A 27,098-nucleotide genomic window follows, 5' to 3' on the forward strand; every position below is an offset into this window, starting at 1 on the left:
CGATATTTTTACTTTTTTAATAACAAATTTTCCTATGATCTAATCATCTGATTGATCTGATTTTTGGATTATTTATTCCTGGGACAAGAAAGTATAATGTTATAAACGAAGCAACTCTATAATCAAGTCCTAGAAATGTAAGTATGTTCATAAACATTATCCTGTATCCAGCAGTTTTTCAACAAATTTACTTACAATTTGGTTCGACTTTTATACATTTATATTTTGATTTTTCAGTTCTGACACTATACAAATGTTAATGTCCGTTTGTCCTACCGTTTCAGTGCTTCGCTTTTATGGATGTTGTCATCCTTGTTTATTTATGGGGTGTGTTGAATATCGTAAGGAGAGTGTCAAACTTAACAAATTTTAATTGCTCTAAAATATATTTTTATTTTTATAACATTTTATAAATAAGATAATTAAGTTCTTCTTGGCCAAAATCAAATCAAAAAACCTGAAAATAAATAATACAAAGCTTAACAAAGCCCAAATTGTGTAAAAGATTATCCATGTGACGTCATAAAAACGAGGAATTATCCCTCTCTGTTTTGGGGGTTTTCTTTCCCACTTCTCCTCTCATCTCCTTCATTTTTATGACGTCACATTATGACACATAATTCTATGATACAATATTTAACACTAGTGGCCGGCTACGCCCCTTACACGCCTCTAAGGGCACTTTAAGTGGGGTCGACCCCAGAGAGAGAGGGGGGACATTTGACTGTTTATTACACTAGTTTTATAATAACATCTTTGGGGACATTAGTGAATTTTGATTCATTAAGTTGAGTGTTCAAACGTTTCAACCACTAATTTTAATATACAGAAAGGGTGATTTTGTGAAACATTATTGGGGATTTACATAATATTATCGGCCATTGTCTTATCCCTTTAGATTCCTGGGTCAACTTTTTACTTTTAATTTATTTTTAAGGATTAAAAAGTAGAATTTTTTTTGGGGAGTAAGTTTTTTCTAGAGGCGATTTCTCTTACAAAGGGTTGTGGTACCCTCCCTCAAAATAGTTATAAAACTTCCTAGGACATATGGGAAGCTTTACTGTAAAGAAAAGAATGATTTAATGATAATAGCTATCTCTTAAGTAATGTTTTTGTTTCTACTAACCTGGGCAGAATTATCAAACTAATGAATACCATACACAGGAGGGTGGCTACATACAATCTAAATATAGATATATAGATAGATAGATAGATAGATAGATTGATAGATAGATTAATAGATAAATTGATAGATAGATCAATAGATAGATAGATTGATAGATAGATCGATAAATAGATTGATAGACAGATTGATAGATAGATTGATAGATAGATTGATAGATAGATTGATAGATAGATTGATAGATAGATCGATAGATAGATCGATAGATAGATCGATAGATAGATCGAAAGATAGATCGAAAGATAGATCGATATATAGATCGATAGATAGATTGATAGATAGATTGATAGATAGATTGATAGATAGATTGATAGATAGATTGATAGATAGATTGATAGATAGATTGATAGATAGATTGATAGATAGATTGATAGATAGATCGATAGATAGATCAATGGATAGATAGATTGATAGATAGATCGATAGATAGATCAATATATAGATTGATAGATAGATGGATAGATTAATAGATAGACAGATAGATACATAGATATATATATAGATGGATAGACAGTTAGATAGATAGATAGATAAATAGACAAAGAGATAGATAGATAGATACCTTGACAGCATCGATGATAGTTTGAATATCATATTTCCTATCACACAAATTCACCAATGTATTTGTCATCCTAAACAAATAAACAAGATAATTTGGGGTATAGTCCCTTTGCCTCTTAAGGGGCGTTTCATCGTATTTTCACAGAAGCTTTTCTCCTATTTCTAGCCCCTGCAGGAGGCTCTAATCCTGCAGGGCAAATTGCAAAACTACTCTGAAAAATACGATTAAATGCAATCAAAATCCCATAAAAACCAACAAATAAGAAAACATTTTTATAAAACTTTGGGACTAGTGTAATAAAGAGCCCAATGTCCCCTCCCTCCATGGGCATATTTCGTACCTGAGAGGATTACCTTGTAAGGGCAGGATTCTCCTTCGATTTAAGTGTTCATCTAGAGAATCCAGAGCATCATCCATGTGTAATGGGATGCGATACTCTAACACCAAAGGTTATTAGGTTAATTGACAGCCATCAGACAACCAACCCTTTCATTGCACGACCTTTATCTGAGAAGTTCTAACTTTGCATGGTAGTGAGTTGCGCCTGTTTATGGGCCAAGGCATTCCCCCTACTCTTACTATTAATGTTGTGCACCTGACATAGCAGCAGTATAAACAATTTTAACATCTTTAGTTATGACGCGATGTCAGTTCGAGATTCGAAACTATCACATTTCCTGCGATGAGCGAATCCGCTACGTGCTGAGGGTTTACCTGAGAGCATAGTCGTTCATGCCAAGATTGAAACAAGTGGCATGGAACTCATCAACAGCTGCAAAGTAGCATTTCTTATGGTGTCTAAACATTTAAAGAGATTATGAAGTAACATTTCTTGTGGTGTCTAAACATTTAAAGAGATTATGTAGCCATTTTTAAACAAGGATGACAACAAATATAAAAGCGAAGCTCTAAAACAGTAGGACAAACGAACATAAACAACGAGTGTCAGAACTGAAAAATCAAAACATGTATATACATAAGTGTTGAATAAGAATTGTAAGTAAATTTGTTGAAACTGCTGAAATACAGGATGATATTTTTTATCGGGGCCATTTTTTAAATAGTAGAGGTAACACCTTCTAAAATATTTTCTTGGATCCCTGGGAAACTTTATTGTAAAGGAGAACCATATTGGTTCAGTGGTTAGTGAAATATTTCAATAAAAACAGACATACATTAAGATATAAGGGCTAGAGGCTACGCCCCTTTAGGCCTGCCAGGGAGGGGTGAAGTTTAATTCCCACCACAAAATCATATATATAGGCATGAGTTGCTTATAGAACTTACTCTTTAAGAGGAACATTATCATGCAGGACATGGTTAGCTTCATCACCATCAACATCACCATTGGCAACTGTCAGAACTAGATTCACCAAATCTTCAACTGTTTGCATCATAAACTAAAATAAATATAGAAAGTCTAGATTATTCCAGGAATCTAAAAGGATAAGAAATTGACCAATAAATTGTTGTACATCCCAAATGATGATAAAATTACCCCTTTTGTAGATTGAAATTAGTGGTTGAAACTTTTGAACATTTATGTGCCAACCAATCAAAATTAGGCAAAGTCCCCAAAGTTGTTAAGCCAATGAATAAGAAAACGTTAATATAAAACTTTGGGGACTTTTGTACAAAACAGCCCAATGTCCCCTCTCTCTGAGATAATTCTATTATTGGAACAATTCATCCACTTTATTGGTTAAAAAGTGTACACTTTTGTTACAAAATGGCAGTTATTTGTTTAATTAACCATATGACAAGCTTTATATCAGGTATCTAAAGGGATAAGACAATATTTGGTAAATCGATGTACACCCCCAATGATTATACACATAATTACCCCTTCTGTTTGAAAACTCAACTTAATTTACCAACCATTCAAAAGTCCCCAAAGTTGCTAGGCCAGTGTATAAGAAAACGTTATTATAAAACTTTGGGGACTAGTGAAATATCCTAAGATATGCGACTATTTATAGCTGACTTATAATGCCTAATAACAAATAACAAATATGCCCTTATCTTCCAAAATGTGTACACAATTTCAACCAATGACATGTCTGGAATGTATCTAGATCATCTCTATTCTCTAGTATAAAATATCAATTAAACAATTAAAAATAATACCTTTCTGTTTGACTGAATCTTTGCCAATTCCATTCTGAAACAAAAAACTGAAGATTATTAAAGTCCTTCCACAGATTATGATGTCATACAATAAAATAACCAATGAGAGGCCAGCATAAATTTTACCATTGGTCAATTACAGTGTATACTGGCCTCTCATTGGCTATTTTAAGACATGACGTCATAATCTGAGGAGGGACTTTAATCATCTTCAAAAAAATCAACATTTGATCAAACTTTTTCTATTTTACAATTGAAGTGATTATGTTTAAACAAAGTTTTAAGCATCTCTTGATAATGGATTTATTATTATTTGGATTTTACACCAGATTATCATGAACTCTAATAAAGTGAAACTTGTAGCTGGCTAAAAAAAAACAATACCTCCCATCAACACCCTTTACCCCATCCCCTCCACTACTAATGAATTAACAACATCCTAAATTGACGACATTTTTCCCTGACAAAAGATCCACATAGATTTAAACCAGTTTTGTTAGCCCAAAGGGGCTAAAGGCCGAGGCTAACAAAATGCTAATAATATTGTGATTTTATTTTAATATTTATGGAAAGTTGTCTGTAATACAATGCTATACATGATTTTTATGTATGGCTTAGAACCGGTTTTATCTAGCAGACATTAACTTACTGAGCTTGCTGCTTCTGGTCTGCTGGTACAGCTGGATCACTGAGAACCCGGGTCAGGATCTCCACAGGAACCTCGGGGCCAGGAACTGCTGTACGTCCACAGGACAACCAGGAAGGTGGCACCTTAATAATATACAGGTGTATTATCCCTTGTAAAAAAGTAACAGGAATTCTGTGTGTTTGTATCAAAAGATCTTGCTAACCACTAAACTGATCGGGTTCTTCTTAACAGGTTAGCTTCTTATAGGTCCCGGGAAGGTATATAACTATTTCTGTGGAGGATATCTCCACCCTCCCCAGAAAAAAATTGACATTAAAAATGAATAAAAAATGCCGCCCTGCAGACATTTTGCAATTAGCTAAAAACATAACCAACACCATCTATTGGCGAAAAAATATATTTGATTTTAAAATAGATTGAAAAGAAACAATTTTATGTGTACTAAAGGCCTCTAGGTGCGTAGCCGCTAGTTATAAATATAACACTATAAGAGTGATCTTTGGGGCACACCATAAATAAAAGTAACAGGATGTTTGTGTGTCTGAGTGTATGTAGCAAATGATCTCGCTAACCACTGAACTGATATGATTCTGGAGCTTCTTATGGGTCTTATGGAAGGTTTGTAACTATTGTTTGGGAGGGAAAAAAACCACCAATAGAAACGAAATTTCCCTCCCTCTCAACTTTATCTTGATATGCTAAAATTGAATGTTGACTTCCCATTGCTCAAGTGCCTATAGAGGCCTCTAGTATTTATTACATGTATTTAAACATTTTAGAGCTAAAACTTCACATATACTTTCCTCTAAACTTGTTTTTTATCCCCAAAGGTGTAAAAAATGGATATAGAATATACTTGGATATTATGAAAATTTGTCATAAAGTTAGCTTGCTAATATGGACCACATTTATTGGTCAGTTTGTTCATCCAGTAGGAGGTGAGGGTACGGGTTTAAGGATTATGGGGGGTATTGTTGTTTTAGCCAGCTGCGAGCATCACTTTACATGAAAATCTGTTGCAACATCCAAGTAATAATATTATATCGAAGGCTGGCATAAATAACTTTTTTTCAATTTTTAAATCTGACAATAATTAAAAATTATGACCCCAATGATGATACACAAAACCAGCCCTTCTGAAGATTACAATTAGTTACTGAAACATTTTGACACTCAACTTAATTAACCAGCTAATCAAAATACATAAACGCTCCCAAAGCCAACGAATAAGAAAATGATATTATTATAAACAGCCCAATGTCTCCGCCCTCCCTAATAAAAAATGTTGTTGTAATTATAATTTGAATAAATTAAGTAAGTGTTTTGATTCAAAAGTCAAAGAGTAAAAGATAAGTTAAAATGAAATTGACATAGAAACTCAACTTTTTAAGAATTGTCTTATCTTTGAAATAACAAATAATTACGTCTTTTTAAACAAATATTAGGTTAAAATAAACAACAGTTTTTCTTGGAAATAAATATAGAGAGAGATGTGACAATAGAATGTAAATGTATCTTCCCCCAATAAATGTCCCCTCCCAGCGACGTCCATGGAAATGGGGTAAAAAAAATTTTATCCACCCCCAATTACAAATTACGCCATCTATAAATTTTACCCCCCTAAAATAAAAAAAGTTTTGACGTTCTTGTCCCCTCCCTCCCTGTGGGAGTGGGATTTTAACATCTATTGTATCATCTCTAAGCTGTCATGATAAAGGTGCCCAATCTTTTTCACCAATAATTGTAATTGGGAGTTGGGGGGGGGGGGGGGGGGTGGGGCAATAGTTTATCATTTAGAGGGCTCTTTTAAATCTATGTTAACATCAGCTGTTAATAAAAAAAATATCTTAAACTTAAGGCGCAATTTTTTGGCGATTTCTCTTGTAGACGTGGAGGTACCCTCCCCCAAAATAGTTACAAACCTGCCCAGGACCTATGAAAAGCTACCCTGAAAAGGAGAACCGTATCGGTTCAGCGGTTTGCGAGAACCTTCAGTACAGACACACAAACACAGTTCCTGTTACTTAATTATAAGGACTAGTGGCTGCGCCCCTAGCATCTAGGGGCTCTATATTCGATGGAATATGGAAGGGCAGAAAAATATCCATACTTTATATAAGTATGTAATAGCCTAAAACCATCCCTGAACCTTTAAGAATCTTCCATAAAAAGGAGGACCACATCGGTTCAGCAGCTAGCAAGATCCTTCCCTACAGACAAAAATAGCTTACTACTTTATATAATAGGATTGTCTTATCCCCTTAGATCCATGATTGATCAGACCAGGACATGATTGCAACAGTATCCAAACTTTTCCAATTGTTACCGGCACAGGATTGATATCTGCCATGGACTCTCCCTGGAACATTCCAACTGGCATCTTACTTATACTCATGTCACCTGACAATAGATTTATTATCATAGATGGATAATTCCAACTGGCATCTTACTTATACTCATGTCACCTGACAATACATTTATTATTATAGATGGATAACAAACAGGGAAAGAGATAAAGGAGACAATTGGGCTTTTTTAATACACTAGTCCCCAAAGTTTTAAAATAACGTTATCTTATTTGTTGGACTGGTTTAAATCTTATAATTGTTCATTTTTGTATCCGTGGAAAGCTATTTATAATTTCCCTGCAAGAAATAACTATTCCCTCATAGTATCTTATCAAGCATAGAACCAATCCCCCACCCCTCCCTCCCTCTCTCTCTTAATCTTATAATTATACATTTTTATATTCGTAAAAAAAGGTATTAATATGATGCTAGACATAATTTTTCAGTATGGCTGAGAAACGGTTCTAATCCACCGGATATTAAGCAGTTTTAAAGCAATACGGGAATAGTTATTTCTCACATTGTATTAAAAACAACTTTCCGCGGATATAGAATGTACAATTATAAGATTTAGACCAGTTTTTTTAGCCCCGAGGTGCCGAAGACTGGTTTGAATCTTATGATTGTACATTTTAATATTCATAGAAAGCTGTATATAATACGATGCTAGACATATTTTTTTCATATGGCTTATCCACTGGAATTGAATGAATATGAGAAAGAGTTTTACCAAATTGGCAGACAGTGCTGGTGTTGGTCTCCTTCTTAACAATCTTATACTGCTCCTCAAGAGTTTCTTTCTCAAGGTCTTCTTTATCAGAATCCTCCAGCCACTTGAATAAAGAATTTATTAGTAGGATTGGGCTGGATATCCGGTCATTTTTAATATCCTTCAGAATACCAGATATCTAAGGCCAGATATCCGGTAATTTGCAAGATTTTAGGCATATCCGGCATAACCTTATATATCAATAAATAGCTTTTTGCAATTGTAGCGGACAGACCTACAATTAAGAGTGGCTTCACAGCTCCAAAAAGGTAAAAATGTCTAATTTTAGGTTATATATGATTTGAATTTTGTAGAGCTATTGAATTGGGGAGTCCTTCACATAAAAGCAATAGAGGGAAGGAATCTTTTGTTATTGTACTTAACCTGCCCTAATTCTGCGAATATTGCCTTGAAATATGTTGAACCTTTCCCCATAAAAATGAGTTTGGTAGCCCTGAGATACCCACGGCACAAGCTAACAAAACTGCAATTTGCATGGATCTGTCTACTTTGCATAGAAATAAAATTAAATACCTTGATAGAGTAAACATCCCCGAGGAAAGTCTTTCTGGCTGGATCATAGTAGCAAGCATAGGAGGAGGTGGTGGCGTTGCTGGCGGTTGTGGCAAACACATTCATAGCATCATTACCACCATCAAGGAAACCCTTAACAACAACATATTTACATTATCCATTAAAAGACCAGTCTTTAATTCACATAGTAAAATTAATTTTAGCCTATGGGTTTTTTTGAGTTTTATCTCAAGCATAAAATCAATGATTTTTTAACTACAAAAATAACTGTTGAAATTTGATTTTTGACAAAATAACTAAAATAATTTTCTAAAAAATGAATTTTTCATGGAGATCAGACTTTTGAAAATTTCTTCACATGTCCAAAACTTGTCTAAGACTAAGTATTTGAGCCAAGAAATGAGATGATGTTGTTATAAAACTTTGATTACCAGTATAATTTATCCCCCAATGACCCCTCCATCCCTAGATATTTACCTCAAACATGGAACCAGATTCACAAGCTTCAATGTAGAAGACAAGCTTTCCATACCTGAGTTTAAACAAGATTAGTTGTCATGAAAACTTATGCCTTTTTATACTGAAAATAGTTATTTCTCGCATTGTATTATAAACAGCTTTTCACGGATATAAAATATACAATTATAAGATTAAAGTTTTTTTTATCCCCAAGATGCCAAAGTTGAAGAAGGGGAGAATTTGAGTTCAATTCCAAGGTAATCTGAAAACCCTTACCCTAAGCCCCTTTTACGGAAAGCATTATTCAACTCGGTGACTTAATTTGTGACACCTGCCATACTCAGCAACGATGAGGTAAAAGGAGTAGCTCCCCTCAGACAGCTGGCCAAGTCATAATGTACTTTAACATGGAGCTTTAAAGCCCTAGTGTCTCGTTTCTTAGGTCCAAACACTAAGAAACAATGGCTACACACACAAACATTTTTATAGATCTGTCTACTTTTTGTCTATTTTCCAGTTTATCTTCTACTTTGCACTTACTATCCTCTAAGGACTTACATTTTCTTTGCAAACATATCCTTGATAGCATCATGAAGGTCATCACTCTGAGTAGTAGTATATACAATTTCATTTTTTACCCAATTATACTAGAAATCACAGAGTAGTAGTATATACAATTTCATTTTATACCCAATTATACTAGAAATCACAGAGTAGTAGTATATACAGTTTCATTTTATACCCAATTATACTAGAAATCACAGAGTAGTAGTATATACAATTTCATTTTATACCCAATTATAATAGAAATCACAGAGTAGTAGTATATACAATTTCATTTTATACCCAATTATACTAGAAATCACAGAGTAGTAGTATATACAATTTCATTTTATACACAATTATAATAGAAATCACAGAGTAGTAGTATATACAATTTCATTTTATACCCAATTATAATAGAAATCACAGAGTAGTAGTATATACAATTTCATTTTATACCCAATTATAATAGAAATCACAGAGTAGTAGTATATACAATTTCATTTTATACCCAATTATAATAGAAATCATAGAGTAGTAGTATATACAATTTCATTTTATACCCAATTATAATAGAAATCACAGAGTAGTAGTATATACAATTTCATTTTATACCCAATTATAAGAGAAATCATAGAGTAGTAGTATATACAATTTCATTTTATACCCAATTATAATAGAAATCATAGAGTAGTAGTATATACAATTTCATTTTATACCCAATTATAATAGAAATCATAGAGTAGTAGTATATACAATTTCATTTTATACCCAATTATAATTGAAATCACAGAGTAGTAGTATATACAATTTCATTTTATACCCAATTATAATTGAAATCACAGAGTAGTAGTATATACAATTTCATTTTATACCCAATTATAATAGAAATCACAAGAATGACAACATCCATAATAGAGATGTTATATGTCAGTGTGTCCATTTGTCTGTTTTTACCAAAGGACAAAACTAACAGCTGAACCAATATGGTTCTCCCTAATAATGTAGCTTCTCATAGGTCCTGGGAAGGTTTATAACAATTTTGGGTGAATATCCTCTAAAGAGATATCACCCTTAAAAATGAACTCCACCCCAAAATGTTCCATTTACTTTTTTTTCAAAAATAGAATTGAAAATTAGGAAAGGTCAAGGGGTGACTTCCCCTCACCTGAAGAACCCCTAGAGTCCTCTAGGGGCATATCAGCTAGTAAGACAAATAGGAACAAGTATAGGAAATGTTATGACTATATCATTGGTTTAAAAGTGTACACATTCTACTAATTATCTAGAATAGATAAATTCTAGTCATCCAATTCCTTTTTTTAGATTGCATAACTTATTGTGTTTGATTGACCCCAATGGATAAAAATATTGACATTGTATTTTCCTTGAGAATAGCTTGTCCAAACCCAAGTAGGCCCTAAAACAAATAACATTTTACAGATAGGGAGGAAAAACTAGAGTAATTTGATTGATTGATTGTCTCTTAGTGTTAAGACCTGAGTTCTCACGGATGGGATGTAATCTACTTTACTTGGATCTGTCTACTTTGCATAAATCTGTCTACTTTGCATGGATCTGTCTACTTTGCATAGATCTTTCTACTTTGCATAGTTCTATCTACTTTGCATAGATCTGTCTACTTTGCATAGATCCGTCTACTTTGCATAGATCTGTTTACTTTGTATGTATCTATCTACTTTACATAGATCTATCTACTTTGCTTAGATCTGTTTACTTTGTATGTATCTATCTACTTTGCATAGATATGTCTACTTTGCATAGATCTGTCTACTTTGCATGGATATGTCTACTTTGCATAGATCTTTCTACTTTGCATAGTTCTATCTACTTGGCATAGATCTGTCTACTTTGCATAGACCTGTCTACTTTGCATAGATCTGTATATTTTACCTAGAATTGTTGGGTGTTACTTAACCTAATACCCTGGTTGTTTGAATGGAAAAGGAGAGATTTGGCTCCTCTTAATTATCCTGGGTTGTTGGACCAGACGTTAAAGTGTCATGGACAGCATCCTCACACATATGAGGTAATCTGTCTACTTTGGCTAGATCTGTCTACTTTGCATCTATCTGGATTTGTCTACTTTGCTGTTATCTCTTTTCGTAGTATGGATCTGTCTACTTTATGCAAAATTAAAACCCTACCTTAGCACCATGGTCCGCAAAGTATACAAAGACATGATCCTTCTCAGTTGACTTCAGAGTCTTTCCAGAGCCTTCATTGATCTCCTCACCTCGCAACACCTTTACAAAATATCCAGTTAAAATAACTATTCTTTTCATCTCTCTTTCTTGAAGCTGGTAAAAGTGTGTTGTGTAAAATATGGAGGGAAATTAAAAAATCTTCCTTTTATAATAGATTTCAAGTTAGAATTGTCCTATCTAATCCAAACCTTGTATATGATTAATAGAGGATAATTTTGAAATCATAGCATCTTAATAATCATTATGATAAATTTTAAAATTCATTGTAGTCAATTAGTTTATTATACTACTTAAATAATTTTCCAGTATGGCTTCAAACAATTACAGACAATTTTTCATGGTTATTAAAATGAAATTCTTAAAATTAATACCAGTTTTGTAAGCCCAGGTCTTTTGCCCCTTGGGCTAACAAAAATGGTTTTAATCTTATAATTTTTCATTTTAATAACAGTGGAAAGCTGTCTATAATACGATGCAATAAATAACTTAAAACATAAAGTGTATTGAAGAACAGACCCTTATCATAGAAATTTAGAAATTTTATTGATCCTTACCTTTAAGAATAGATCAGGCCTGACAGCATTGCAGGTATAATCCTTGGGGACTCCAGCATAGACATCTGTTCCATTTGGATGATTGATAATTTTACCTAGAAAGGACCAGTTTTAAAATCTTTATGCATAATATATAGAGAGACAGTAGTTTATATAGGGTTGGTTTTTTAAATTACCTGGAGTTGGGTATTAAATTAATGGAGTTATGCTTTTAAATTACCAAGAGATGGATTTTAAATGGAGATATAAAAAGTGTCATATGTGACATCATAAAAATAGGTCTAAACATCTCTTTCTTAGGGGTTTCCTTTCCCACTTCTCCTCTCATCCTTCCTTTTTAGATGTATTTTTATGACATCACACATAAATCTTTCCGTATCTCCTTTTAAATTATCTGGAGTTAGGTTTTTAAATTACTAAGAGTTGTGTTTTTAAATTACCAGAGTTGGGTTTTTGATTACCTGGAGCTGTGTTTTTAAATTACCTAGAGTAGGTTTTTAAATACCTGGAGTTGAGTTTTAAATTACTCAGTGTTGGGTTTTTAAATTACCTGGAGTTGGGTATTAAATCACCTGGAGTTGGGTATTAAATCACCTGGAGTTTGGTTTTAAATGGAGATACGGAAAGTGTCTTGTGTGCGTCATAAAAATATTTCTAAATCCATCTCTTTTATAGGGGTTTCCTTTCCCACTTTTCCTCTCATCCTACCTTTTAGTCGTATTTTTATTATGTCACATATGAATCTTTCCATATCTCCTTAAAATTATCTGGAGTTATCTGTTTTTTTAATTACACGGAGTTGGGTTTTTAAATTACCAAGAGTTGGGTTTTTAAATTACCAGGAGTTGGGTTTTAAATTACCCAGAGTTGAGCTTTTAAATTACCCAGAGTTTGGTTTTAAATGAAGATATGAAAAGTGTCATGGGTGACGTCATAAAAATAGGTCTAAAACATCTTTTATTTCGGGGTTTCTCACTTTTCTCTCCTTTTTATCCGTATATATGTCGTCACATATGCCACTTTCCATATCTTCTAGACATGGGTTTAAATTACCTGGAGTTGGGTTTTCTGGGTTGTTTGCAATATCATCATACATCATGACAATAATATGATCATCAGGAATACCATGGTTATGTACTAAACAATAATATTATCATCAGGAATACCATGGCTATGTACTAAATAATAATATGATCATCAGGAATACCATGGCTATGAACTAAACAATAATATGATCATCAGGAATACCATGGCTATGTACTAAATAATAATATGATCATCAGGAATACCATGGCTATGTACTAAATAATAATATGATCATCAGGAATACCATGGCTATGTACTAAACAATAATATGATCATCAGGAATACCATGGCTATGAACTAAATAATAATATGATCATCAGGAATACCATGGCTATGTACTAAATAATAATATGATCATCAGGAATACCATGGCTATGAACTAAATAATAATATGATCATCAGGAATACCATGGCTATGTACTAAACAATAATATTATCATCAGGAATACCATGGCTATGTACTAAATAATAATATGATCATCAGGAATACCATGGCTATGAACTAAATAATAATATGATCATCAGGAATAGCATGGCTATGAACTAAACAAGCAATCATAAACTTTTTACAATAGATAAAGAAGATTTAGATACACACTATCTAAATCAGCCTATAGGAAAATAATTGAGGAACAATCCGGCTTAATATATTATGGTTAGAAAAATGGTTTGTTTTTTTCATCTCATTCACATAATGAGCCAGCTAAAAAAGTTAAATTTTTAAAAGAAATGATTTATATTATTGGAATGAATCATATATTACAATAAATAAACTCTTCTAGAAATCCCTTTTTAAGTTTGACAGATTATGGGGCAAGGTTATCCGTCTAGATCTTCTGGTCTGTCTTTCTGTCTATATTTTGGACAGAGTAACTATATATTGTCAAAATTATGTCATTATAAAAATGGTACACACACACACACACAGACTGGTACACAAACACACACACACACACATAGAATGGTACACACACACTCAGACTGGTACAAAACACACACACATAGAATTGTACACAACACTCAGACTGGTACACAAACACTCACACATTTTGGTACACACACACATTCAGACTGGTACACACACACACATTCTGGTACACATACACAGAGACTGCTACACACACACACATAAAGACTGGTACACACACACACCCTACACAGACAGGTACACAAGCACACAAATATACTCAAAATGGTACAGGCACACACACACCAACTTTCAGACTGGTACACAAGCACACAAAAAAAAAACCACAAACACACACACAGAGTGGTACACAAGCACACACACTTTTTTGGAAATAATCAATTCCAGCAACTTTAATCCAATCTTTGGTAATTTGAATAAAATCCTTACCAACTTGATATGCATGGCAGACATCAGCCTAAAAAAACAGAAAATAATATTAGTTTTCAATATTTGATGCTTTCCCTTAAAGTACCATGTCAAGCACTGACCCCCTAACCTTATTTTAAGATATATTAAAAATAAAGGGAAGGCGGTGGTTTGCCGTGTTTTTTGTTTATTACTTTAGGTTATACTAGGTGAAATTTTATGGAGGGGAGGAGAAATTTTTTTATATGGGCGATTTCTATTAAGAGGGTGGTCGTACCCTCCCCAATAATAGTTACAAACCTTCCCAGGACCTATTAAATAGATAGGTTGGGTTATATTTTATATTGTGTAGCTTTATAAGGTTAGGGTTGGCATGCTTGGGTTAGGGTTAAAAAAACGGGCGGTAAGGTTTCTAGGTATCTAGTTACCTAGGTATCCAGGTGTCTGGGTATCCAGTTTTTTTTAGATATCCAGGAATCTAGTATAATTAGGTATCTAGGTATAAAGGCATCTAGGTATCGAGGTATTTAGATACCTAGGTATCTAGATATCCAGGTATCTAGATATCCTAGTATCCAGATATCTAGGTATCTAGGTATTTACCTGATGTCTATAGTTGTACCATCCATTGCTACCAGCCACTAGAACTAGATATCTAGGTATCTAGGTATCCAGATATCTAGATATCCAGGTATCTAGGTATTTACCTGATGTCTATAGTTGTACCATCCATTGCTACCAGCCACTAGAACTAGATATCTAGGTATCTAGGTATCCAGATATCTAGATATCCAGGTATCTAGGTATTTACCTGATGTCTATAGTTGTACCATCCATTGCTACCAGCCACTAGAACTAGATATCTAGGTATCTAGGTATCCAGATATCTAGATATCCAGGTATCTAGGTATTTACCTGATGTCTATAGTTGTACCATCCATTGCTACCAGCCACTAGAACTAGATATCTAGGTATCTAGGTATCCAGATATCTAGATATCCAGGTATCTAGGTATTTACCTGATGTCTATAGTTGTACCATCCATTGCTACCAGCCACTAGAACTAGATATCTAGGTATCTAGGTATCCAGATATCTAGATATCCAGGTATCTAGGTATTTACCTGATGTCTATAGTTGTACCATCCATTGCTACCAGCCACTAGAACTAGATATCTAGTTAGCTAGGTATCCAGATATCCAGGTATCTAGGTATTTACCTGATGTCTATAGTTGTACCATCCATTGCTACCAGCTACAAGAACAGCCCAAAGCTCACCATCCTTGGAAAACATGAAATAATGAATGGACAAATGCACAGAAAAAATTCATATAGCAAATGTTCAGTTGTTATAATAAATTAAAAGAAAGAGAGAAATATGTATAATACAAAGTAGCTTGATGTCTGTCCGTCTGTCTGTCCGTCTGAAGCTTAAGATCTCAGTAACTGCTGAACCGATTGGGCTCTACTCTTTAGGGATTATACCTACTGGTCCTGTGATGGTTTTAGGCTATTTTTCTAGGGGGTGGGTCACCACCAACCCCCCCAAAAACTAAAAAAACCACCCCCCCCCCAAATTTTTATTTTTACATTTCTTGTAAAATCTCAGTAACTGCTGAACAGTTTGGGCTCTACTCTGCTGGGAATATACCTACTGGTCCTCCGGTGGTTTTAGGCTATTTTCTAGGAGGGTGGGACACCCTAAACCCCCCCAAAAATAAGAAAATCCCTATTTCCAAATTTTTTTTTAATTATTTTATTTTTGTAAACAAAAACCAGTAATTGGGTTGGGGGAAACCCACTGCACCATGGGGCGAAGCCCCAATGAACCCCCTCCCCCCCCAAAAAAAAAAAATTACCCCAAAAAATTTTGGGTTTTTGTAACTTTTCAAAATTGACATCTTTAAAAAGTTGTCGCATTTATAGGTATTAAATAAAATTTACAGAGGAGAGTTTTCAATTTTTGTGTATATGGTGAACAACCTGGGTTTAATTTTACCAAAGAGTAATTCGGCAAAGAATAACTTTTTTGTAAATATAACTATAAAATTATTCTGGAGGGTTGACTTTCCATTACCTCATGGGGCTTCGTCCCTAGAGGCTAGGGGCGAAGCCACTAGTATGCTATAAATCAAAGAATAAAGCTGTCTATAGTGACATAGCAAAATGGGGATAGATGTCAATGATTTTGGCTTACATATTCTATTGACGTCATAGTAGAGGGAAAGGGAAAGGGGATATGGGGTATAGGATATTTTATGACGTCAATAGCATAGGTACGTCAAAAGTAATGACATCTATCCCCATTTTGCTAGGGCACTTTAGACAGCTACCAAATAAAGACATGAAATCTTTATAAAAAGAATAATGAAATTTTTGTACATTTGAACAGACTGAGTGAAAGTGTTGGGGACGGACAGAAGGAGCTTAACACGTAGCGCGTCTGCTGGGAGATGATAGGTTCGAATCTTGACTTAACACTGCGTAAACATACTTTAAAAATTGTTTTTCCTGCTGCTATGTCAGGTGCTCGACTTTAATAGTAAGAGTAGGGGGGAATGACTTGGCCCAAAACAGGTGAAACTTAACATGAACAGTATAGACTTCTCAGACAAAGGTTGTGCAATACAAGGGTTGTTTGTCTGATAGGTGTTGCTCAACCTAATACCCCTGGTGTGTTTTGAAAAAAAAGGAGATATTTTGCTCCCCTTAGTTATCCAGGGTTGTTGGACCTGACGCTAGAGTGTCATGGTCAGCAGCCTTACGTGGAAATACATCTAGATAAAAATTTCAAATACCCCATATGGCGTTACAGACTGACGGACAGACAAAGTAAATTATAGAGTATCACCGCAACTATAAACTCTAATAAATTGAAGACTAGAGGTTACAGACTGACGGACAGACAAAGTAAATTATAGAGTATCATCACAACTATAAACTCTAATAGATTGAAGACAAGAGGTTCCAGGGATAAGACAATGGCGTATAAATTGATATACATCCCAATGATGATACATAAAATTACCTCTTCTGCAGCGTAAAATTAGTGGTTGAAACGTTTAAACATTTAACTTAATAAACCAACCATTCAAAAGTCCCCAAATTTGTTACTCCAACGAATAAGAAAATGTTATTTCTAAACTTTGGGGACTAGTATTATAAACAGTTCATTGTCCCCTCTGTCTCTGAAAAGGATCCCATGACGTACGGACGGACAAATAAGAATTATAGAGTAGCTTCGCTACTAAAAATTAAGAATTTTACGAGAAAGCCTAAAAGTGACTTCATAAAATTCTATCTCTTTTTCGGGGGTTTCCTTTCCCACTTCTCCTCTCATCCTTCCTTTTATGAATTATTTTTATGACGTCCCAAGTGACATTTTAGGCTTTCTCGAATATTACCTCTGGAGACTTTGGAATGTCTTCAAGTCTGAGGGCGGAAGAACACCCAACAGACAACAGGACAACAAGTCCTAAAATATAAATAAATCTGTATTGATGTTATTATCGTATTATAGACATCTTTCCGCGGATATTAAAATGAAAGACAAAAACAGTTTGTTCGCTCCGAAGGAAGGACCGTTAGGCCCCGGCCAACTAAACTGTAAATAATTTTATGATTATTATTTTAATATTTATGGAAATGTGTCTGTAAATCGGTGCTATATATGAATTTTCGGAATGTCTGAGAGCCAGTTTTAATCCAGCGGATATTAATCGGTTTGGAAGCCATACTGGAAACAAAGAGGGAATACGTCCAATGATCCAATAGTTACAAAGTCGTAGGAAATTAAGTTTGAGAAATATAATTAAAAAAAAGAAGCCTTTTATAGTGCCTTTAAAAATGATATCATATTGACTACCATTGTTCAATTAAAATGTATACTGGCCTATCATTGTTCAATTAAAATGTATACTGGCCTATCATTGGTCATTTATATTGTATGACGTCATTTTTAAAAGGCACTAAAGGGAACTTTCTACAGAAAGAAGCCTTTAAAGAAATGAGTATTTGTGTCTTGACCTACAGACTGACTGACAGCCAGGCATTTATGCTAGTTGGGGTCAGCTGAATTCTAGTTTCTGATTGTGCACGTATCACCCTCAATTCTTTCTAATTATTTACTACTAGCTAAAATAGCTTCAAACTTCCAAAAAAAAATCAAAATTTGATAAATAAAAATCGCTTTGTTTTCACAAATTAACTTACGTGATTAATGTAAGCTGAAAAGAGCTTTTGCAATAGTTGGGTTATCTGTCGTACAACTTCGGAAATTAGGGAAAAAGTGGGTAATAAAATTGATCCTAATTGGTGTAGGAGAATCTTCACAAAAAACAACCAAAAGTGAATCACAAACAGCAGCCGAGGAAATAAGCATTACAAACTGATAGAATGACGGACAGACATAGTGAATTATAGAATAGCTTCGCTACTAAAATGAAAGACGAAATAAGTTGCTCAATGTGACGTCATAAAAATTGTGGGATTATCCATCTCTTAATATTTAGGGGTTTTCTTTCCCACTCACCCTCTACTCATCCCTCATTTTTATGACGTCAGAATTTTTTTGGAGGCACTTTCTAAAGGGATAAGACAAAGAACAATAACTTGATGTACAACCACATTGATGTTTAACAAAATTACCCCATCTGTATAAATATTGGGCACTACTAGTTTAGTCTAACTAATCACAATTTAATAAAAGCACCCAAAGTTTTTAAAAAGTATTTTGATGGAGGGTACCACAACCCAAGAGAAATCACCCATACCAAAAATTACTCACCCCCCCCTAATTTTTCTTTTAAAACTAAAATTAAAAAAAGGAGAGGGGTTCGAATTCAACTCCCCACTACCGTAAGTGCTCCTAGAGGTATTTAGGGGGCGTAGCCGCTGGTTTTAAAACAAAATCCATAAAAGTGAATCTCTGAAATGGAAGGACAAATGAACATAAACACTTGTAGAGTGTCAAACCAGAATATTATTACATGATTCTAAATAATATTGTAAGTAAAGTAGTTGCAAAACTGCTAAAATAATACAGGAAACTGTTTAAGGATATACTCACATTTTTAGGACTTGCTTATATAGATGCTTCGCAAATAACAATGTACCTTGTTGTAATTGGAATCAGTATATCAAAAATCAGATGAATCGGATAATTTAAACATACAACAATTTGTTGTCAAAAAAGTAAAAAATCAGCATGTTTTAAATGGACTTATGGACTTTCTGGTAAATATTATAGAGTTGCTGCGCTTTCTAAATTGTACCAAACTGTTATATAAATCATCATGCAACGTTTGAAATCAATAGGACAATTCTAACCTGTTTAAATCAACAAAAAGAGACAACCTTAACGGACGGACCGACCCTAATTATAGAAAATCTTTGATATTAAAATATTAAAGTTATATAAACCTGAAATTAGATATTCTCTTTTCATGCTTGTGTGATAACTTATACTGAAAATTTAAATTATTTTTATCTCACTTTCCTTAATCAGGGTGGAGGGAGGGGACATTGGCCTGTATTATTACACTAGTCCCCAAAAGTTATATAATAACGTTCTTTTGTTTGTTGGCTTTACAACTTTGGGTACTTTTTGATGGGTTGCCTCATGAAGTTGAGTGTCAACATGTTTAAACCACTGATAGTAATCCGCAGAAGGGGAAATTTTGTGTATTATCATTGGGGATGTACATCAATTTTTTCGGTCATTGTCTTATCCCTTTAGATCCCTGCTTTTTAACTCAACAGTGAGGACCTGAAGGGCTATTTTGTTTTCTTAAGCAATTAATGTTGTCCAAAGATGGGGGTTGAGGGAAGTTTTTGATTAAGAGCTGGTCATATTTTTCTCTATTGTAAATCTTCGTATTTATGGATATTTTGATTCTAGTTAAACCAGGGATCTAAAGGGATAAGACAATGACTTATAAATTAATGTAGATCCACAATGATGATACACAAATGACCCACTTTGTAAATTAAAATCAGTGCTTAAAACGTTTGAACATTCAACTTAATGAATCAACCAATAAGAAGTCCCTAAAGATGTTATGGCAACAAATAAGAAAACGTTATTATAAAACTTTGGGGACTAGTGTAATAAACAGCCCATTGTCGATTCTCTCTCTGAGATAAACCAAGAAAACTTAATTTATAATTTTTAGTTTTTAGGAGATTTTTCAAAATTATTTTGGAAGATTTTTGAAATGCTTTTATTTTAAATATTTGGGTATTGTCGGTTTCATAACATCGCCTCTTCAGGGGCGTTTCGTCATATTTTTACAGTAGCTTTTGATTAAGCAGGTTAATTTAGGTTAGGTAAATGTTGATGATTGTCCTGTAGGGTTAGAGCCCCCCACAGGGGCTAGAAATATAAGAAAAGCTACTGTGAAAATACGACGAAACGCCCATTAAGAGGTGATGTCACAAAACCGACAATAACCAAATATTGTTCTTAGAAAAAAGCTGAAGTCACTCAAATTAATATTAGTTAATTTAAAATCCTTACTGTTAAAAATACATATCTATATGAACGCAATTGACTTACGTAAAAGATAAAACAATAGCCAATAATCTTAGAAAACTAATTTTTTAATATGTTGTACTCAAAGCAATTCCTAACAACTTTGCTTTTCTATAAAAGTTGGAAAAAAATCACTCTAAATACCTTTTTTTCCCTTCGTAAGTTCGTATGGTTTATATATTTCTTCAGAATGGAATTCTAATGATTTTTTGAATCAGCGGCAATATATAAAACTAAACTCTTATTGGTTACTTTATATGCCGCTAGAATTTCCTGTTGGTTAATATAGTTTAGGGGCAAGGCACTTTTACATATAATCTTATTCTATAAATGGTAAAGAATAAGATAAATGGTAAAGTATTTATTTATCTATCTATCTATCTATCTATCTATCTATCTATCTATCTATCTATCTATATATATATATCTATCTATCTATCTATCTATCTATCTATCTATCTATCTATCTATCTATCTATCTATCTATCTATCTATCTATCTATCTATCTTTCTTTCTATCTATCTATCTATATATCTATATATCCATCTATTTATCTAACTATCTATCTATTTATATATCTATCTATCTATCTATCTATCTATCTATCTATCTATCTATCTATCTATCTATCTATCTATCTATCTATCTATCTATCTATCTATCTATCTATCTATCTATCTATCTATTTAAGATAAATAGTTGAGAAAAGCTGTTATTAAGCATAAATATTTGATAGCAGAGCTACTATTTAGCTTATTATCATTCTAAATATAATTCTGGTAAATCTATATGTATATATACATATCTGAGTTTATGTGGAACAAGATCCCTTAAACAGCTTTGTTTGGAAATTTCTTTTCCTAACATATCTCTAAAAATATTCACTATCTATCTATATACATATATATCAATCAAGCATTCTAACTAACTAACTATCTATCTATCTTATAGAACTTTGCTTTGATTTATTCTTGTTATCCCTGTTGACTGTTGAAAGTAATGTTTTATTACAGATAACCTTTTAACTCTCAACTGTAAAATCTCAGAGAGGGGTCTTTATTTTGTAACACATTTTTCCGTAAAACAATTTCAAATATTTTTGTTAGTGAAGCTACTCTAGAATTCACAATGGCCATCTGTCGGTTAGACACCAAGTTTTGGAAATATTGCTGGACAAAATGTATCAAAAAATTAAGCCTTGTGACATCATAAAAATGAGTGATTATCCATCTCTTTTTTTTTATGACGTCACATGGCTGATTTTGAGAAACTTTGTCCAGGGAAATGTGATAAACAATTAACTGTAAAACATCCCTGGTGATCGGGCTGCTTTTTATCAGGTTTTGGGCTATCTTTATATCTTCCCTATATCCTAAGTGTCTGATAATTATCTAATTTCTATAGATGTATTTTTCCTTGTTAGGAAACTCTCTCTGGGAGGGGCATTTCATTTTTAACTTTTCTGTTGACATTTTTCACAAATTTTTCTCTTCACAACAGTTAAAATATTAGAAGGATCAGAGATCTAGAGGGATAAGACAATGGTAAATAAATTAATTTACATTCCCAATAATGATACACACAATTACCCCTTCTGTAGATTATAATAAGTGGTTGAAACGTTTGGATACTTAACTAAATAAAAAAAAATTATAATTCAATAAAAGTACCCAAGGTTGTTAAAAAAAGAATATGATTTTGGGGACTAGTGTAATAAACAGCCCAATGTCTCCTCCCTCCCTGTAAACAGATAGATGGATCAGGGGATCAGGACCTGTGAGAAATTGTAAACTAGAACTATAATGGGGGGGGGGGGTGGGGACTCTCAGAGAAGGGTATTTTTCCGTTAAACATTTTTTACATATTTTTTCTCTTCGCAACAGTGCATGTGAAAAAAAACATTGTAAACAGGGATATTAGGGGATAAGAAAATAGATGATAAATTAATATATGTACTTCCCTAATGAAGATAAACAAACCCCTTCTCTGTAGATTAAAGTTATTGGTTGAAAAGTTTGGACTAGTTTTGAACTAACCAATCAAAATTTTCAGTAAAAGTCCCCAAGGTTTTAGAGTGACGTATAAAATAGCATGGTTATAAAACTTTGGGGACTAGTGTAATAAACAACCCATTATCCCCTTCCGCCCTGCATTATAGAGAAGTACAATGTCTCCTCTAACATTTTAAAAATTTTTCATAAAAAATTACAATGACCAGTACTAATTTTAATAAGTATGATTTTTTGTAGGAAGCTAAAGATCTTGGATATTACTGGTCCTAAGGATTTAATTTTCAGGGAATATGACACCACCTATAAATTTTATGTTAAAGGGACTAGCGTTTAAAAAAAAACAAGGATAATAATAGGTTATGTTTATATGTAGCGCAGCATTAAAAGTTTACACATTTTACAATAAAAAAACTTAATGAATAAAGACAAATTAATTAGAATAAAAGATAAAGGAACATTACAAAAAAATGCACTAATAAACGTAAAAAAAAATACCTGAGATGTCATAGCTATATATAGACTAGAAGCGCTGCTTTATGTCCTTTAAATTGTTTCCTTGAGAAAAAAGTCGTTGAGTTTATCACTTTTTGTGTGTAAGAAGATATTCAATACTTTGATGGCTTCAATAAATTAATATGTGTTAAAAAAAAAGGTTTAAAACAACAAGGACAATAGTTAAGTTGATAAGTAGCGCAGCATTTAAAGTTTTCAAATCTTAAGATGAAAGAAGTTAAATAAATGAAAACAAGGGAATTAGAATAGCAGATAAAGATAGATAGATGGACGTACCTATACCTATAGAGTAGTTGCTCTGCTGTATGTCCTGTAAATAGTTTCCCTTGTGAATATACTGTTGTTGAGCTTAGTCTTACCTATAGAGTAGTTGCTCTGCTGTATGTCCTGTAAATAGTTTCCCTTGTGAATATACTGTTGTTGAGCTTTGTGGGGCCGGGTAAAGTTTTAGGTTTATGATATATCAATGTAAAACAAGCCCACAAAAAAGGAAAATATTAAAACAGTAAAGTCTGTATTTATGATTTAACTGCTTAAATACAGGATGCTGTTTAAGGACATACTTACATTTTTATGACCTGATTATAGAAATGCTTTGCTTGTAACATTGTACTATATTTTTGTCAATAAAAGTAAAAATTTTAGACTATTCATCTGACCTTCTCCACTCTCTTCCAATGACTAGAGGCGAAGCAACTTTAAATTGTAATAAAGATATACAAATTGTCTTGATAAGCTTACTTTTAATTTTAACAATGGACTATATATATGTGTGCATGTGTGTATGTGACCGGGTTTTAACAATTGATTCTTGGCTAGCTTGGACTTCCTTTCTAATAAAATAGTTAACTGTCCACAACAATGACCAATACCAAAATGTTTAAAATATATAGAATTTTTGACTGAAACTAAAGGTCTTTGAATTTACCGGGTTGGAATGTTTTTACTATTCAGGGAAGCTTTATAAATGTCATAGGGGTGGTTTTCCAGGCTTCCACTGTCCTAGGGGCTAGAGGCTAGGGGCGAAGCAAAGAGGATATTAAACAAGGATGACAACATCCATAAAAGCGAAGCACGGAAATGGTTGGACAAACGGACATTAACACTTGTATAGTATCTGAACTGAAAAATCAGAACATAAATGTATAAATGTCGAATCAAAATTGTAGGTAAATTTGTTGAAAAACTGCTTAAAAAGATAATGTTTATGGACATACTTACATTTTTGGACTTGATTATAGAGTTGCTTTGCTTATAATATTGTTCTTTGTTGTCCCAGGAATCAATATACCAAAAATCAGATCAAACGGATAAATAAAACACTTGAAAATTTGTTGTTAAAAAAGTAGAAAAATCAACATGTTTAAAATGGACGTACGGACATTCTGGTAATGATTATAGAGTTGCTACGCTTTCTAAATCGTACCCAACTACTACAGGAATCATCATGCAAAGTTTGAAATCGATAGGACAATTCTAACATGCCTAAATTAACGAATAAAAGCTATCTATCTCGGACGGACGGACGTACAGACGGACCGACCCTAATTATAGAAAAGCTTCGCTTTTAAAAAGTAATAGAATATTTTATGTCTATGCTTGGATTTTTAGAGAAGTTTGGTAGTAGACTTTTGCAGGTTTTACACTAAGAATATATATTTTTAGAATTATAACAAGTCAAAATTATAGAGGAGACACTCTACTTTACTGGAAAATAAAAATCCTAAATTTTGTAGGGCTATAAAAATGTGTCACATTGGCTCCTAATTGTCTGATATGTATGTCCCTTTAAATTTAAAGCTACACAGCAGGACTAAAAGATAAATAAACAGTATACAAATGATTTTAAGGTTTTTAGAAATTCTATGTATGTAGTTCATCCAAGTGTTGAAACAGGTTTTACTTTTCAGGAAAGCTTTATTATTAAAATGTGTAATGCTATCTTTTGAACACTACCTCCTCAAAGCGCAGCTTCTAAAAGCTGATCCATTAGATGTAAAATTAAAGTTCTTTTGTTTGAAGCAAAATATCTTGGAAACTACTTATTGAACTGTATAATGCATTTTCCTACTACAACAAAAACTTCCTAGCTAAAGCCTTCAGTTAATTGTTTACAGTCTTTTACTTTTCACTTTATTTACAAACATAGTGGGAAATGTCCTTTAAACTTAGCCCCATGGGTATACTTATATGGTGGGTATATTTAATCTGATTTATGACCTGTGTTTTAACAGATTTTTTGAGGAGTTTTAGGGTCTATTTTTTCAGGAAAAAATTATAAGGAATATGATGGGAAAAGGGGAGAAATGTAGGTGAGTAATTATAATATTCAAAACAAAGGTTGTTAAATAAAAGGGTGAAGGGAGCAAAATTTGATTTACTGAGGGTCAGAAATTCATTATAAAACATGCACAATTATTTTTAGCTCCCTAAGGGAGGGGGGCGTTAAACATCCCCCCCCCCCCCATGACAGATTAAGTTGGGGCAAGGGTTAAATGAAATGTCAATTAGGTTATATCATGAACAAAATAAATATATTCAAGTTACTTAATAATATGCAATTATTCCTAGTCCATTTACTCGTATCTACATCCATGACTATATATTTGAGAAAAGTACTTTCAATTTTAGCCCCCTGGGAAGATAAGTGCAACATTTTTATGACTTTTATCCTTTGTAAATTTTAGGCAATTAATTAAGGCAAAGCTTACGTTATTCTTAAAAATATTTTTATTTTTCAGATGAATATAATTTTTGTTTCATTAAAAATAAGATTAGTTTAATTGAGTTAATATGAAAAAGATAGAAAGATAGGAAACAAAAGAAAGATAGATAGAAAGATAGATGTATCTTAAACTTATGATAAATTACAGATACGGACAGACCGACCCTAACTATAAAAAAGCTTCGCTTTTAAAAAGGACAAAAAATCAATTGCATTTTTATCATAAAGGGAAGAAATTTTAAATAATATAATTTACCAAAGAAAAGCTTTATCCCAAACAATGCGACAATTTAGAGCTGACTGATAATAAAAGCTTAAAAAGACATTCTATAATTGGTTAGCTAAATTAAATCCTAAAGTAACGAGTGTTTCAACATTTCGTACCAGAGTTTTTACATTAAAGGGTAATTTTGATAATTATCTTAGGGGGATGTACATCAATTATTAATCATCCATTGACTTATCCCTTAAAATTCCTGAGCATCAAAAATTGATACTTAAGGGGCGTTTCTTAGTATTTTCACAGTAACTTTTCTCCTTCTTCTAGCCCCTGCGGGGGGCTCTAAACCTGCGGGGCAATCACCTAACCCAATAAAACCAAAAATAGCCTATCAAAAGCCATTAAAATAATACAACGAATCTTCCCTTAACCCTTAATGGTCGGGGGCGTTGAACGCCCCCCCATCCAGTTCTTTCTATCTCATTTTCTGTGTGTGAAAGATGAAGAGCCCAAACTGCTTGACTTTTTAAGTATGGGTATGACACATAACTGAGAGTTGGAATTTTTTGAATATCTCCATCCTGGCGGGCACAGGATGCCAGCAAACCTGGCAGGGTCATCCAGGTAAAGAACAAAAATTTGTTTTTGATTTAAGCAAAGCATTTTACCTTACCAAAATACTAAAATATCCTCTAGTAGTACATCCTCATATTAAAT

At 33.2% G+C, this 27,098-nt stretch overlaps 1 protein-coding gene and 1 long non-coding RNA gene across 2 annotated transcripts in view; both read right to left on the bottom strand.

Moving 5' to 3' along the window:
* LOC145307335 (uncharacterized) overlaps positions 1–27,098 on the bottom strand; it is a 202,674-nt gene that overhangs the window by 73,464 nt on the left and 102,112 nt on the right. The window lies entirely within an intron of this gene.
* Positions 366–19,848, bottom strand: LOC145307328 (legumain-like). Its single transcript, XM_080149707.1, has 20 exons — positions 19,800–19,848; positions 17,783–17,853; positions 15,598–15,660; positions 14,400–14,427; positions 13,010–13,093; positions 11,957–12,051; positions 11,343–11,441; positions 10,562–10,594; positions 9,190–9,236; positions 8,650–8,704; positions 8,173–8,304; positions 7,600–7,702; positions 6,848–6,921; positions 4,522–4,643; positions 3,873–3,906; positions 3,033–3,145; positions 2,460–2,543; positions 1,746–1,815; positions 1,127–1,183; positions 366–457 (listed from the first exon to the last, which is right to left on the bottom strand). Exons 1-19 carry the CDS (start codon positions 19,822–19,824, stop codon positions 1,145–1,147), a joined length of 1,371 nt encoding a protein of 456 aa, XP_080005833.1. The 5' UTR covers positions 19,825–19,848; the 3' UTR covers positions 366–457; positions 1,127–1,144.

The sequence above is a fragment of the Acartia tonsa genome, chromosome 15 (genome assembly GCF_053477335.1).
Source record: "Acartia tonsa isolate MP-2025a chromosome 15, ASM5347733v1, whole genome shotgun sequence".
Lineage (NCBI taxonomy): Eukaryota > Metazoa > Arthropoda > Copepoda > Calanoida > Acartiidae > Acartia > Acartia tonsa.

Coding starts and splice junctions, on each gene's coding strand:
- LOC145307328 (XM_080149707.1), bottom strand. CDS start 19,824: ATGAAAAGAGAATATCTAATTTCAG. Junction 14,428..15,597: donor GGTACAACTATAGACATCAG/GTAAATACCTAG, acceptor CTGTTTTTTTAG/GCTGATGTCTGCCATGCATA. Junction 1,184..1,745: donor CTATCATCGATGCTGTCAAG/GTATCTATCTAT, acceptor ATCTATATTTAG/ATTGTATGTAGCCACCCTCC.